This window comes from Cydia strobilella, chromosome 2 (assembly GCF_947568885.1).
Source record: "Cydia strobilella chromosome 2, ilCydStro3.1, whole genome shotgun sequence".
Classification (NCBI taxonomy): domain Eukaryota; kingdom Metazoa; phylum Arthropoda; class Insecta; order Lepidoptera; family Tortricidae; genus Cydia; species Cydia strobilella.
Genome location: NC_086042.1, coordinates 19,817,664 through 19,831,326, shown reverse-complemented (window position 1 = coordinate 19,831,326; position 13,663 = coordinate 19,817,664). Strand labels below are relative to the sequence as shown.

The 13,663-nt window shown below is 35.1% G+C and overlaps 1 protein-coding gene across 1 annotated transcript; it reads right to left on the bottom strand.

Annotated features, from left to right (window-relative positions):
* Nucleotides 1-3,215: 3,215 nt before the first annotated feature.
* Nucleotides 3,216-12,589, bottom strand: LOC134754415 (mitochondrial pyruvate carrier 1). Its single transcript, XM_063690739.1, has 4 exons — nucleotides 12,452-12,589; nucleotides 12,030-12,090; nucleotides 11,650-11,750; nucleotides 3,216-4,815 (listed from the first exon to the last, which is right to left on the bottom strand). Exons 2-4 carry the CDS (start codon nucleotides 12,083-12,085, stop codon nucleotides 4,595-4,597), a joined length of 378 nt encoding a protein of 125 aa, XP_063546809.1. The 5' UTR covers nucleotides 12,086-12,090; nucleotides 12,452-12,589; the 3' UTR covers nucleotides 3,216-4,594.
* Between the last annotated feature and the right edge of the window lie 1,074 nt (nucleotides 12,590-13,663).

Below are 13,663 nucleotides of genomic sequence, written 5' to 3'. Positions count from 1 at the left end.
AATTGTCTCCAATCGTTACTATGCACGTACCTATTGAAATGAGTAGTTTGATTTGAAGGGAAGAAAGGAACATTTGTTGTTTGGAAAAAATTGCAATAACTCAAAGAAGTATTTCGTTTAAATGAATTAGAAGTAGTACTTACGTAATAACATAAGAATATGTACTTAGTTACTAGAAATGCCTACCTACATTACGTGTCTACTCACACACATTCCAGATTCACTTAGTTATGCACAGTGAGATTAGGGATGATCATTGCTTATTATCCACGCCTACTATAGGGTGTGATGATATGACCAAGGTTATGGATTGCATTTAATTAACCGAATTATATGCAGCAGTGTTGGGTAAGTACATAGTGGTGTAATTGTTGTAGGCAAATGTAAACCAAAACCAAAGGGCATAATAAACCTCGCGATTTTAATATTATATTCAAATTCCATCTTCTAGGGAGTTACTGTAATATGGGTATTTACTATTTACGTATCTACAATATTTAAAATACCTATGTAGTACACGTAGTAATAACGGTAATTAAGTACCTATTAGGTGCTAAATAAATGAAATACAGAATGTTTAATACTGTTTCCTAGGCAACACAGTGTCACTTAACCGTTCAAGAATGACAACTTTGATAGGCGGGAAAAACTGTATTAGAGGGAAGTAGAAATATATATAGGGATCGGTAATGTGCGCTCTTAATATGTTTGTTTTCGGAATATGGACAGGATGGACAACGAGGGTAGTTTAAGGTCGAATAAATGCGAACTGTGTGCAAAATGGTCGCGGTAATGATCGTCGCGTTGGTGAATGCGAAGAAGAGCACTTGTGAAAGTATCTAATCTTGTGACATTTTACTTCGACTCGAGTACTTAAGTTTAAGTGTTGAGTTCCCAGTAAAAGGCTGAGGAAACGCTAGCTCGCGCTCCGTCCATACTAAAAACTTTCCAGTTCCGGCTCTCGAGTAGTTCTTCGTTCGTAATTTAACGATTTATTTTTTCTGGAAAATAATGAAGAATTTGATTGGCGTAAAACACATATAATGCTAATGTATAATTAGGTACGAGTACTTAACTATCTTAAACGTTGAGCAAACTCGCAAGAAAAGGCAAGTTTTAAGAACTTGTCGTTTACGTCATATCTATGTGTCTCTACTGTTCTGTCCTCATGGTAGATTAAATTAAACATACCTTTAAGAACCCCTGTTAGTTAAGCAGAAATATTCGCTTTTTAATATATATATAAATGCGCGATGCGTGTGTAAGACAAAGCTAAAAAAGCTAGAAAGTTGAAATTTGGACACCAGGTTACATTTATAATGTGTACAAGAGATAAGAAGGGATTTTGAGAAATTCAACCCCTAAGGGGGTTAAAAAAGGGATGAATATTTGCATGAGGTCAAAGTTTTATTTTGAGCTAGGAACTTGAAACTTCGTAACAAGGTATTATTAACTATTAAATTAAAATAGAAGAAAAGTAATTTCAGCGTTTTTGGAAAAGGGGTTGACCATTTGTACCGGGAACGAAATTTTTTGTGAACAAGGGACTTGAAATTCGTAGAAATACAAAATATTAAAAAGTACTAATAATAATTTTAGTGCCTTTGACAATGTATCCCCTAATGGGGTTAAAACGGGGTTGAAAGTGTGTATTTTATATTGGAAAAAAAGTCCACGCGAACAGCTAGTCGTAAATAAAAATGTCATTAACGATATAGTTGTTTTTATACCTATCAGAAGACTTTTTATTGAGCATGTAAAATGGGCGAAATTGATACTACCTACTCTGACCGCCCCGGGTCCCAATTGAAAATAAAGTTTTCGTGAATATTGTTGGAAAACTAGGGTTGCCCATGCTCAAACTAGTTATTTTTTATTTCCGCATGCTTGGCATCTGACATACTTACTTTTAATTCTCTCTATATATGGCACCTCTACGACTGCTACGCCGTAACCCGTAGCAGCTAGGTTTCATGGGTCGTTAAAGATACACGCGCCATAAGATTAATAATGGACTGTAAAAGAGTCAATTCATTGAATTTTCAACCTTAACATAAATATAATAAAATCTAGCATTGTTTACTTATGGTTAGTTAGGAATTATTTATATATAAATAAATGTTAAACTCTGGCCCAATGCAATCCCTACTGTTATGTTGTTCACCTGATGTAAAATATTCGCATTATTAGGTACAGAACTATAGGTAGATACAGCATAATATCCGAATAGGTAAGCGAATAAAGTCGGTGGTAGGTAGCCCTAATGAATGCTAACACTAAGATGGGTAGTTTTAATTAAACTCAAACTACCCCCAGTTATTCGTAGCGCCTCGCGTATTTCACCCACGTTTTATTGTGCGGGAAATCTTCATTTCATTTACGTAATTTAAAATGTAATTCACTGAATAAATTTTGGTTCTGTTGGTAGATTTTAGATGTACATTCGACAAATAAGGTGCTCGCAGATAGGTATTCTATCGTCAAAGCGCGTGTACAAATGTTTTTGGTACACTATTTTTTATTTATTTAAGGCATACATTAAGCACCTACGAACAGAGAACCCGCCCAGAGCGGGTCTGTGGCAGTAAATTTCTTAACAAAGATTCATTAATTGTATAAGATCATGCGATTAACGATATCGTTCGCAGGGCGATGGTGTCGGCTAACCTGCCGTGCGTGTTGGAGACTGACGGTCTCACCCTTGTTCCTTGGGCTAAGGGACGGAGTCTGCTGTGGGATGCTACATTTGCTGCGTCACATCTTGCACAGACTACACGTGCGGCTGGGGGGCTGCGGAGAATGCGGCGAGACAAAAACATGCCAAGTACTCAAACTTAAAGCCGGTTTATGATTTTGTCCCTCTTGCTGTTGAGTCAGCTGGGCCTTGGTGTGCCGAGGCGAAGGGTTTTGTGAGGGATCTGGGTAGGCGCTTGCGGGATAGGGGTTGTGATCCTAGGTCTGGTGCTTACCTGGTCCAGCGTATATCTTTGGCGGTTCAACGGAGAAACGCCGCTGGTATTATGGGGACGTTTGGGCCGGGTACTTATCGGATTAGGGTTTAGGTTTCCTCTTTTATGTTATTATTATTGTACTCAAAAAAAATTCTTCAAACCTTATAACAATATTACTAACGAGAAAGTTACGAGTTATAAACCAGAGTACCGGAGTACCTACATTATATGTAGGTACTTATACTTGTGATAAATAAAACAATCTTAAACAGATCAACAATAAAATGTAATATTCGATATTCATAAATAGTCAAAAAATATACCCATCTTAACAAACATAAAGAATATACAACCTACATACAGTACGTATCATTAATGGATCGAGTCGTGTCAGTTTCTACACTAGCACAATTTACCTTAATTATCACTTCGAAATTAACATAATGGGGTGTACCGAGCTGCAAAAGTTCATACCTACTTTATGAATAGATAGTTAGATACCTAGTAAGTTTCTAAAGAATTAAAGTTATTAAGAGTCGTAATTTGCAGTGCCCTTACAGGGTTCATAGCTGTTCAATATTCTAATGTAAGACCTTATTGTACCTATGAAAGCAATAAATAACTGATTACTGAATGGAATTTAGGTACTTTTGCAGCTCGCCACACATACCTACTCAAGAAGAACTCGGTTTCAACTTGTAAGGATCAGTCTTAGTAACTGGAGGCCTATATGACTCGTCAGATTGAAAGGTCTTGAGGCGGCTACGGGCACTTTATTGTAAATTAGTGAATAAATAAACTTGCTATATATACATATAGGTACGTGAACATAGCTGACACTTTTTTTCTATTTTTAGTTACGCTTTAGGATTCCTTACTGCTAAATCAATCAATACTCAAAATCTCTAAAGCATGAAACTATTTTAAAAATTCAGCAGTATTATTTTATGACTTGTTGTCACACACAAGGAAAATTCAAAAATTACGCTATATTATAAACTTTTCAAATGCGGTAGCGACCCCCAAAACGTAATTAAAAATTCTGAAAAAATCCATTGTTTTATCTTTGTGGCAAAGACTACATTAAGCGATTGAGACTTCTTCCTTATTTAATCGACAAACATATTGTCGTTCATGAGTGGCTACATTGTTACCAAGTTTACACTAAGACTACTAATTGATTCTTGATTACTATTTGTTTCAATAGGTAGTAGTAGTAAAGTTATCAGAGCTAAGCCATAAATGACTACCTACTTACTAATTAACTATCTACTGCTCATTAAAGATCCCAGTATTTAAATCTTAAATAATAACAAATAGCTAAGGTAACTTCTGCGATGTAAATAAAACGAAACTGGCATAAAACGTGTCAAATTCGGCTAAGAAACTGTAACGTTCATTTATGTTTACCTATACATATCAAAATTGCTTTAGTCCACGCAAAATGATAGAACAATTTAATTTATGACGATTTTGAGGACTGAAGTAATTTTTATACGCGTCGACATATTATTAAAACTAACCAAGTCCATCTCTGTCTTAACTTAACCACCCTAAAAAGGTGATTATTTTTGTTTCAGGTATTTTTGCTACTACACAGATGTCTGGCAAGATTACGTTTTTGCGACAAAGTCTCGTTATGTTTATTTTTGGCTAGTCTTCTCGCTAGTTTTGTCGCTAGTAGTCTCGCTGGCCGCCTTATTCTCGCTAGCAGCCTTGTCGCCGAGATACTGGTAGTTGATGAAGCGCGCGCCCTGCGTGAGCTGCGCGCACTCGTTGGTGAAGTGGCAGGCGAAGAGAAGCATGTTGCGCGGCTGCACTCGCCACGCGAATCGCATGAACATGAGAGAGTACAGCGACAGCGCTGCGGAACGATACGACTTTGCATTACTTAATTATTACTTAATTGTCCAAAGTTAACTAAAACATACATGGTAACTTATAAGATAAAAACGGAGAAATGCGAGTCGGTCTCGCCCACCGAAGGTGCCGTTCCGTCCAAAAATTTTTTGTTACAAAATTTTAGTTTTGAGATTTTTCCCTGTACTTGTAGTGTATGACGATATTACTTGCCAAATTTCATAGTTCTATGTCAACGGGAAGTAACCTATTGTCGAAATATACGTTTTTTGTGGCATAAACGGCCGTATCTTTTGTTGCGCTAACTTAGGAGGGACAATAGACCTGAGCATAATTATGGTCTTAATTTCAACTCGATATCTCCACGCGTTCCCGAGATAAGGGTCTTGACAGACAGACGGATAACAATGTGATCCTGTAAGAGTTCCGTTTTTTCCTTTCGAGGTACGGAACCCTAAAAAGCACAAAGAAGTTTTCTAGGTATAGGTTAAACGTTTAACATGGATTTTACGAGGGCGATTTGATAAATCAGTGACTTAATAAATAAATAAACTTCACACACGTACTGATTTATTCTAATTCTTAACTCTTTGGTTACTGGCTGTTATTACTTTTTTTGTAATAACAGCCAGTAACCAAAGAGTTAAGATAATATGTCAGATTAGATCGGGAAATTGTTGGAAAATGGAGGAAAATGCAGTTCGTGTGCTAATTAAACATTACTTTTTACGTGTTAAAACCATCAAAGAGACTGAAGACCGGTTAAAAAAAATTGTGTCGTTTTTAAACAAAAGGTACCACATTGTCGCTTGCCATAAGGACGCTCTGGCAGGTTTTTCGTATAAAATTACAAGCAATTTTCGTCCTTATGGTAAGTGACAATGTGGTACCTTTTGATTGAAAACGTCACATATTATAGGGAATCTGCTCCATCTCATGGAATGGCAAAAGTGTTTTGCAGAATTTCGTTCTGGACGTATCAGCACACCAATGACGTAGAACGCTCTAGAAGGTCGATTGAAGTGACCACTGATGACATCGTGAATAAAGTCCACGATATATTGTTTTGGATGACCGTCGAGTGAAGATACGTGAGATAGCCGAGACTGTACGCATTTCATCTGAACGAGTTTTTCATATCTTACATAATATTGTAAGTATGAAAAAACTTTCCGCAAGGTGTGTGCCGCGTTTGCTGACAGCCGACCAAAAACGTAATCGCGTAAGAACTTTCGAGCAATGCTTAGCCAAATTGAAGCGTAATCCTTATGAATTTTTTCGTCGATTCGTGACGGTGGACGAAACATGGATTCACCATTATACGCCAGAGACGAAAAATCAGTCAAAACAGTGGACTTCTGCTAGCGATCGGGCCTCGAAGAAAGGGAAAACCGTTAATTCGGCAGGAAAGGTAATGGCCACTGTCTTTTGGGACTTTTGGGTTATTTATATCGATTACTTGGAGAAAGGTAAAACAATAACTGGCGTTTATTATGCTGCTTTGTTGGAAAAAAAAACGCAGTTGTAAAAAAACAGCCACATCTGTCAAAGAAGAAAATACTGTTTCATCACGACAATGCCATTGCACACTCGTCGGCAGTCGCAACAACTTAATTAATTGAATTGCGTTATGAAATACTGCCGCACCCACCCTATTCTCCAGATTTGGCACCGTGTGATTTTTTTAATTCCCAAACGTAAAGAAATGGCTCAGTGGGAAAAGATTTTCATCAAATGAGGAAGTCATAGCTGGAACTGAAGCATATTTTTCAGGGTTAGACAAAAAGTATTTTTTAGAGGGGTTACAAAAGCTGAAACATCGTTGGACGAAATGCATCGAATCGAACGGAGATTAAAAATTAAAAATTGTGAAGTTTTTTTTACTAAAAGTCACTGACTTATCAAACCGCCCTCGTATCATAACGTACCTATTTGTTTTGTGAGGGTAAGTAATAGAACGTATACAAACTTATAATATATTGCTCAGTAGATATAATTTCAATTTGGATCATTTTAATATTGATATAAGTTTCAGTATATATAACGTGCGAAATACATAATAACATTAATAACATAACGTATAATTATACAATGTAGAATTAACTGCAGCTATAAAATCGTTTATAATAAATATTAATTAGCATAACGTTCGTTTTATATACATAACACACATAATAACACACATAACATACATAATATACATACTTATTTTGTTTGGGGGGTCGCAGTTCTAACCTAACCTACTTTGTTGATAGCAGTTTCTTTGTATGGGGGCCGCAGTTCTAACCTAACCTAACCTACTTTGTTGATAGCAGTTTCTTCGTTTGGGGGGTCGCAGTAACCTTTTTACTGACGAGACTTCCGATAGGTACTTTAGATGTTTTTTCCTTATTCCCAGTATTTTTATACGTAATAATGGTTATATGAAATGAGATTAGGCAATGTGTCTGTCAGTCGAAATGGCGATATACAAAATGTATGTTATATTATTTTGACGTTAAACAAATTGAAAATAGATATTTAGGTAATTATATGAAACACTAGCTGTTTCCCGCGACTTCGTACGCTTGTATTTGTATGTTGGTGATTATTATTCTACATGAGCATAATAGATAGATAGATAAACCATTTATTCGTTATAATATAGAACATTATGCAGCAAAAGATATCAGTAGGACTAGGGACGGTTAATCATTTGTTAATAATTATACAACGCATGAAATTTGTCTTTCACAAACTACGAAGTTTCAAGACCCTAACTGAAAAAAATTGTTCCCGATATAATCCCTCTCGACCCTCTTAGAAGATTTACAAGTCCACTATTTAAAAAAATATTCGCTCCTGAAACTATTAATACAAACTTTTCAAAAACGGTGTAAGTAATCAGTTTTCATCTATTTTAATATAATGCCCTTTTTTATATACTACGTCGGTGGCAAACAAGCATACGGCCCGCCTGATGTTAAGCAGTCTCCGTAGCCTATGTACGCCTGCAACTCCAGAGGAGTTACATGCGCGTTGCCGACCCTAACACTCCTCTTCCTCGAGCTCTGGCAACCTTACTCACCGGCAGGAACACAACACTATTAGTAGGGTCTAGTGTTATTTGGCTGCGGTTTTCTGTAAGGTGGAGGTACCTCCCCAGTTGGGCTCTGCTCTAGATCTGGAATGACATCCGCTGTCCTGTGCCCTACCACAAAGCGAGATGTCATTCACAGTGCCCATACCTCTCTTTACTAAGTTTCAAGTTCCTAGCTTAAAAGAATTTGTACTTTTTAACCCCTTTAGGGGTTGAATTTTTAAGAACGTTGAAATAACTTTTTTGGAATCTTATACAATGCCTTTCTAAGAAGTTTCAAAGCATTTGTAATAGATTCACTTTCAAACCCTTTTTAATCCTTTTAGGGGATGAATATTTAAAAACGTTCAAATTACTTTTCTTGTATTCTAATAATATGCCTTTAAATACAAAGATTCAATTCCAGCACTCAAAAAAACATTGATCTCCATACAAACTTTCAACCCCATTTTTACCACCTTGGGGGATGAATTTTCAATAATGCTGAAATAAGTTTTTATCTCTTTTAATTATATATCTTTCTATGAAGTTTTAAGTACCTAGCTTAAAATAAAATTAGGACCACGACAAAATTTCAACCCCTTTTTAACCACTTTAGGGGATGAATTTTTAAAAACGCTGAAATCACTTTTCTTGTATTCTAATAACATGCCTTTATGCAAAGATTCAAGTCGCGCACTTAAAAAAATGTTTGACCATACAAACTTTCTACCCCTTTTTCACCACCTTAAGGGATGAATTTTCAAAAACGCTGAAATTAGCTTTCTTCTCTTTTAATGAAATACCTTTTTACGAAGTTTCAGACTCTTAGCTTAAAATATAATTTGGACCCTATACAAACTTTCAACCCCTTTTTAACCCTTTTAAGGAATGAATTTTTAAAAACGCTGAAATTACTTTTCTTGTATTCTAATAATATGCCTTTGTACAAAGATTCAAGTGCTATACTCACAAAAATATTCGATCTCCATACAAAATTTCAACCCCTTTTTCAACACCTTGGGGGATGAATTTTTAAAAACGCTTAAATGAGTTTTTTGTTTTTTTATTATAATTAATAAACATTTATATTTCAAAATTTGAACCCCAAGACAAACTTTCATCCCCTTTTTAACCCCCTTAGGGGTTGAATTTCCAATAACGTCAATATTACTTTTTTTTGTAATCGGCTATTATGCCTTTCTAGGAAGTTTCAAAGTATTTTTAATGGATTCAAACTTTCAACCCTTTTTTAACCCATTTAGGGGATGAATTTTTAAAAACGCTGAAATCACTTTTTTAGTATTTTAATAATATGCCTTTATACGAAGTTTCAAGTCCCGCACTCAAAAAAATTTATGATCTCCATACAAACTTTCAACCCCTTTTTCACCACCTTAGGGGATGAATTTTGAAAAACCCCTTCTTAGTGGATACTTACGTTATAAAAGCTATCTATTGTGAAAAATTCAGCTCTCTAGGTCCAAAGGTTTGGGTTGGGCGTTGATTTAAGTGAGTCAGTCAGTCAGGACTTTTACGTTTATATATATAGATTATTATACGTTTCGAACGTTTGTAAATTTAAATTATACCAAAAGTGCGTATATATTATGAGACGCACCCGTTTTGTGAACCTAACTTTACGTAGTCTGTCTCTTTGTTTTTTGGGAAACTAACAGCGCTGCAATTGTACCACAAGATAGGTTGGGTTGGTTGGTTGGGACTCCTGCTTATCCTATGTTAAGTACTTCAGAGGATTTTAATGTCGCCATAAAATTTATGTAAACATAAAAATCCAATAATCCGTTTATGTTTTAGAGCATATAGTCTCTGTCTGTACGGTGACAAACTTTAATTGTTGATACATCTAAGCAAAGATAGATATAACTCCGTAATAGATGGATACAGTCTAAGGAAAAAACGTGCCTCGAAAATCAAGAAAATTTGATTCTCGTTCAGAGGGCGCTACTAGTTTTGGCCTACAGTCGTATAGATGGCGTTGACGGTTTTGTTTGTTATTTAACAATTTTAACGCATATCAGTGAAAGAACATGGGTCAAAATCATAAAAATAATTAATGTGAATAAAAAAAATCATTTATCTATATTTAAATACATTCTATCGTATTTTTATAAATCTTCATTTTTAGTTTTAAAGTGTGTCGACAGATGGCAGTGAATTTACTGGGGTTACAAAATTTACTATAACAGTACCGCTCTAGTATAAGTTACTCTATGATCTAAGGTTCAAGCTAATTTGGTTGTCAATTCGAACGGTATGAAATGTCCAATGTAAAGTAAACCCTAAATGGCTCAATAATTAATGTACACTGATCTTATTGCTACATAAAGATAAGGAAATTCATTACGTGCTATCTGAGTGGATATAAATTTTATTCGTAAAATCAGTGTTATCTTTATTATGCAAAGCACACTGCTATAAAAAGGATAACCAGTATCAGTGTCAAGAGTAGATGTGGAGAAGAGTAGATGATGTTCCTTTGATGAAATTTTCGGTCCCTTATAGCTTGATAGCTCTTGAACTACATACTACAACTTTATCTTGTGAAAATTAATTATAAAATTCACAAACTATATATGGCGATTGATTGCTTAGGAGGATTCCATAGATATACAAAAAGGCAACTTAATGTCATTTACAATTTCTAAAACTAACTCTTTTAGAAAAAGTAGTAGGACCATGTGGCCAGAAGTCTAAGGGGTCTTAAGTTTAATTGTATAATATGGAAATTAACATTCACTATACTGCAAAGTAAATAAAGTAATGAGCTCAAGTATGGAGCTAGGCAGACATGCAGTGTTTGCTGTGAACTTCAATTAAATAGGACAAGGTCGAAACGAGTTGATAATGATACAATCTTATGGAATGGACATTACTGCTAGTGTCTTTAAAAATGTGGGTTGGTTGGTAATATTGGTTGTTATTTAGCTACTTTAAAACTGTAAGGAAACCGGACTAACCCCAATAAATAGGCCTAGTTTCTCCCTCTGGATTGGAACACCATTTCTATTAATGTCTATGTTTTGTTATATGTTGTGGCTAATTCCATGGATTAGTAAATAAGGAATTACTAATGTCCTGTTGACCTAACTAATCGGCGAAAAATTTTAAAATTAAGGAACATTAGCTAACAATATATGGACAACAACTTAGTATTTGAGTGGTCAACCACTCAAATACTAAGTCCATAAAGTTTTTTTTATCAATTCAAATTAGTTAAGTAACAGCATGATAGTCAGACACAGGCAAAAATATACAGGCATACACAGTTATTGATGCTATTAATCTTACTCAATTTGAAAAGCTTTTTAGGTTTAAAGAACAAGGCCAAGAAAGTCACGGTAATTTATATGTGTAGAAAAATTGCAGAAAAGTATTCTAAAATGCCACTACAGACAACACTTGAGATAACAACACATATAGGTATTTATTGTTACACTCACCTAGAGAGGCCATAAATAAACCTGTCTTAGATAAAATTATTATGACTGACTGACTTAGTTAAAATATAACAGATTCATATTTTAAAACTGAGAAAAATAATATTTCTCCCTTTATAAATTGTTGACAATAATATTGTGGTCAGTTTTGTACAGTGCTAAATGCTACCCAATTGATTGCCTAATTATCACACTCACTCAATTAAAAAACCATAGATGAATAATTGAAGTCAGTCAACACATCAGTACAACAATCGTGATAGCAACCAACAATTGCAAAAATAATAAGTACATAGAAAAAACTATCACAAAATCTTACCGAATGTCATTTTCCCACTTATAAAACTGGGATCTTTCTGAGTGTCTGCAATGGCCGCTAAAGGAATGCCCCAGTTTGCTATAGGACCCCAGAAATGTGTACTGGAAATATAAAAAATAATTCTTACTTACTGAGTAGCAATAAACGATTATGATTATGATCAGTGTGTAATTGCTAGCAGGTCATATTGTACAATATTGGCACTTTTTATGCCACGTGGTTGGCAAATTCACTAGATTATCTTACAGAGCTGAATGCTGTATCAATTCCTTACGCTAGTAATATCACCCATTAAATAAAGCTATAAGTGATGTTAGCAGCTAAGTTTGGCATCAGAATATGTGTCAAATTTAACAACCAAGTTATGGTTCAATCCTCACCTCATCAGGTAATCCCTGAACTCTTTGCTTTTTAGTGACGCTAGTAGCTTTGCCATTGTGACTGAAAAAAAAACAGCTGCTTGGTAAAAAACAACAAAATATGAATACATTACTAAATATTAAGGCACTTACAAAAAATCTGAATCCTAACTTTATTATATTAGCAAAAGAAACTTTTTATTCTCGCATTGTTTTGGGAAAAGATAAAAATTTGTCAACGTTGATCTTGCATAACAATTGGATATTAACATGTAACATGCCTATGGTACCTATAGGCATCGTTATGATAGTTTTCATTGAAATAATTACGTATTCTACAATTTTATAACATGTCAAGGTTATATTAGCTTACAACGGGAAATTAAAATGCAAAGTAAATATATAATAATAAAAAATGAAGTTCATGTCAAGAATTAACCTACCTGATTTGAAACTAGATTAATATTTAAAAAATGTAATTGTATTTTCCGGAGTCCGTTTGCCCTTTGAACGTACGTAGATGACAGAATGACACTGGTTAGATAGCTTAGATAGCCAATGTCACTGTCATGTCATGTCAAAGTGATAAAGGAAATGATAACAGCAAAACATAAGCAAAACGTTCCACGCATAAAACTTTGCAACCAACTTTTTCATTAGTTTCCGATTAAGATTATTTATAGAATGCAAGGTTTTTAAGAAAACCTTAATGTTAAAATACGGCTCTAGTCGCGAATAACAAAATCAATTACCTAACGAAAACATTCGTTTGAACATACAGTATGGATGGTATAGAAAGGACGTCAATCTATATATGGAAAGTGTCCATTAAAAAACAGTAAATAGGCGGCGCCACCATACACTGAAGTACCTAGACCATACTGTACACCTAGTATTTTATATATAGTCGGTCAAGCAAATCTTGTCAGTAGAAATAGGCGGCAAGTTTAAAACATGTAGGCGCGAAGGGATATCGTCCCATAGTAAATTTGAATTTCGCGCCTTTTCTACTGACAAGATTTGCTTGACCAACTTTAGATGTGCACCCGTGTGACTGTGAGGGACAAAACATACGCAATGCGACAAAATTAAAAACACGTTTTAACATTCCTGACAACATACCAGAAACAACCTACGTAATTTGGTCGGGTTATTTGCTGCCCCTCCCCCATTTCATCTCTACTCTACATTATTATACCTCTATGGTTCATGTCATAGAGCAAAGAGTAGTATAATATATATAGAGTCTCCTATATATTACAATACTCTTTGGTCTCGGAGCCTACCTAGCGCCACCGGAGAGATTAGGAACTATTATTTACAGCTGAAAGCTGGTCACTTTTGAAACAATTCTGCCATAAGAGATTGACATCCTTTCTATACCATCCATAATATACAGTTTGGCCCAGGATGTCTCATCTCAATCATAGATAGAGAGAATCATGCTGCATTTGTCTTACGCTCGTACTAACACCCAAAAGAATGGGATAAGTATAATTTTCCTGGTTCTTTCGTAAGGGAAGTTGTATTTGCCAGACTATAGTTTGATCTTTGAATACAAATGAATGAAATCGATGACATTTACAACAATGACAACAGTCAGCGTCTTGTCTTGCTTGACATTGACAGTGACTTGACACTACCAGTCTACCCGT

Excerpts from the sequence above, each read along its gene's own strand:
- LOC134754415 (XM_063690739.1), bottom strand. The coding sequence starts at position 12,085 with ATGGCAAAGCTACTAGCGTCACTAAAAAGCAAAGAGTTCAGGGATTAC. Across the intron at positions 11,751-12,029 it reads TTCAGGGATTACCTGATGAG|TACACATTTCTGGGGTCCTA; the intron begins GTGAGGATTGAA and ends TTATATTTCCAG. Across the intron at positions 4,816-11,649 it reads AAGTGGGAAAATGACATTCG|CGCTGTCGCTGTACTCTCTC; the intron begins GTAAGATTTTGT and ends ATCGTTCCGCAG.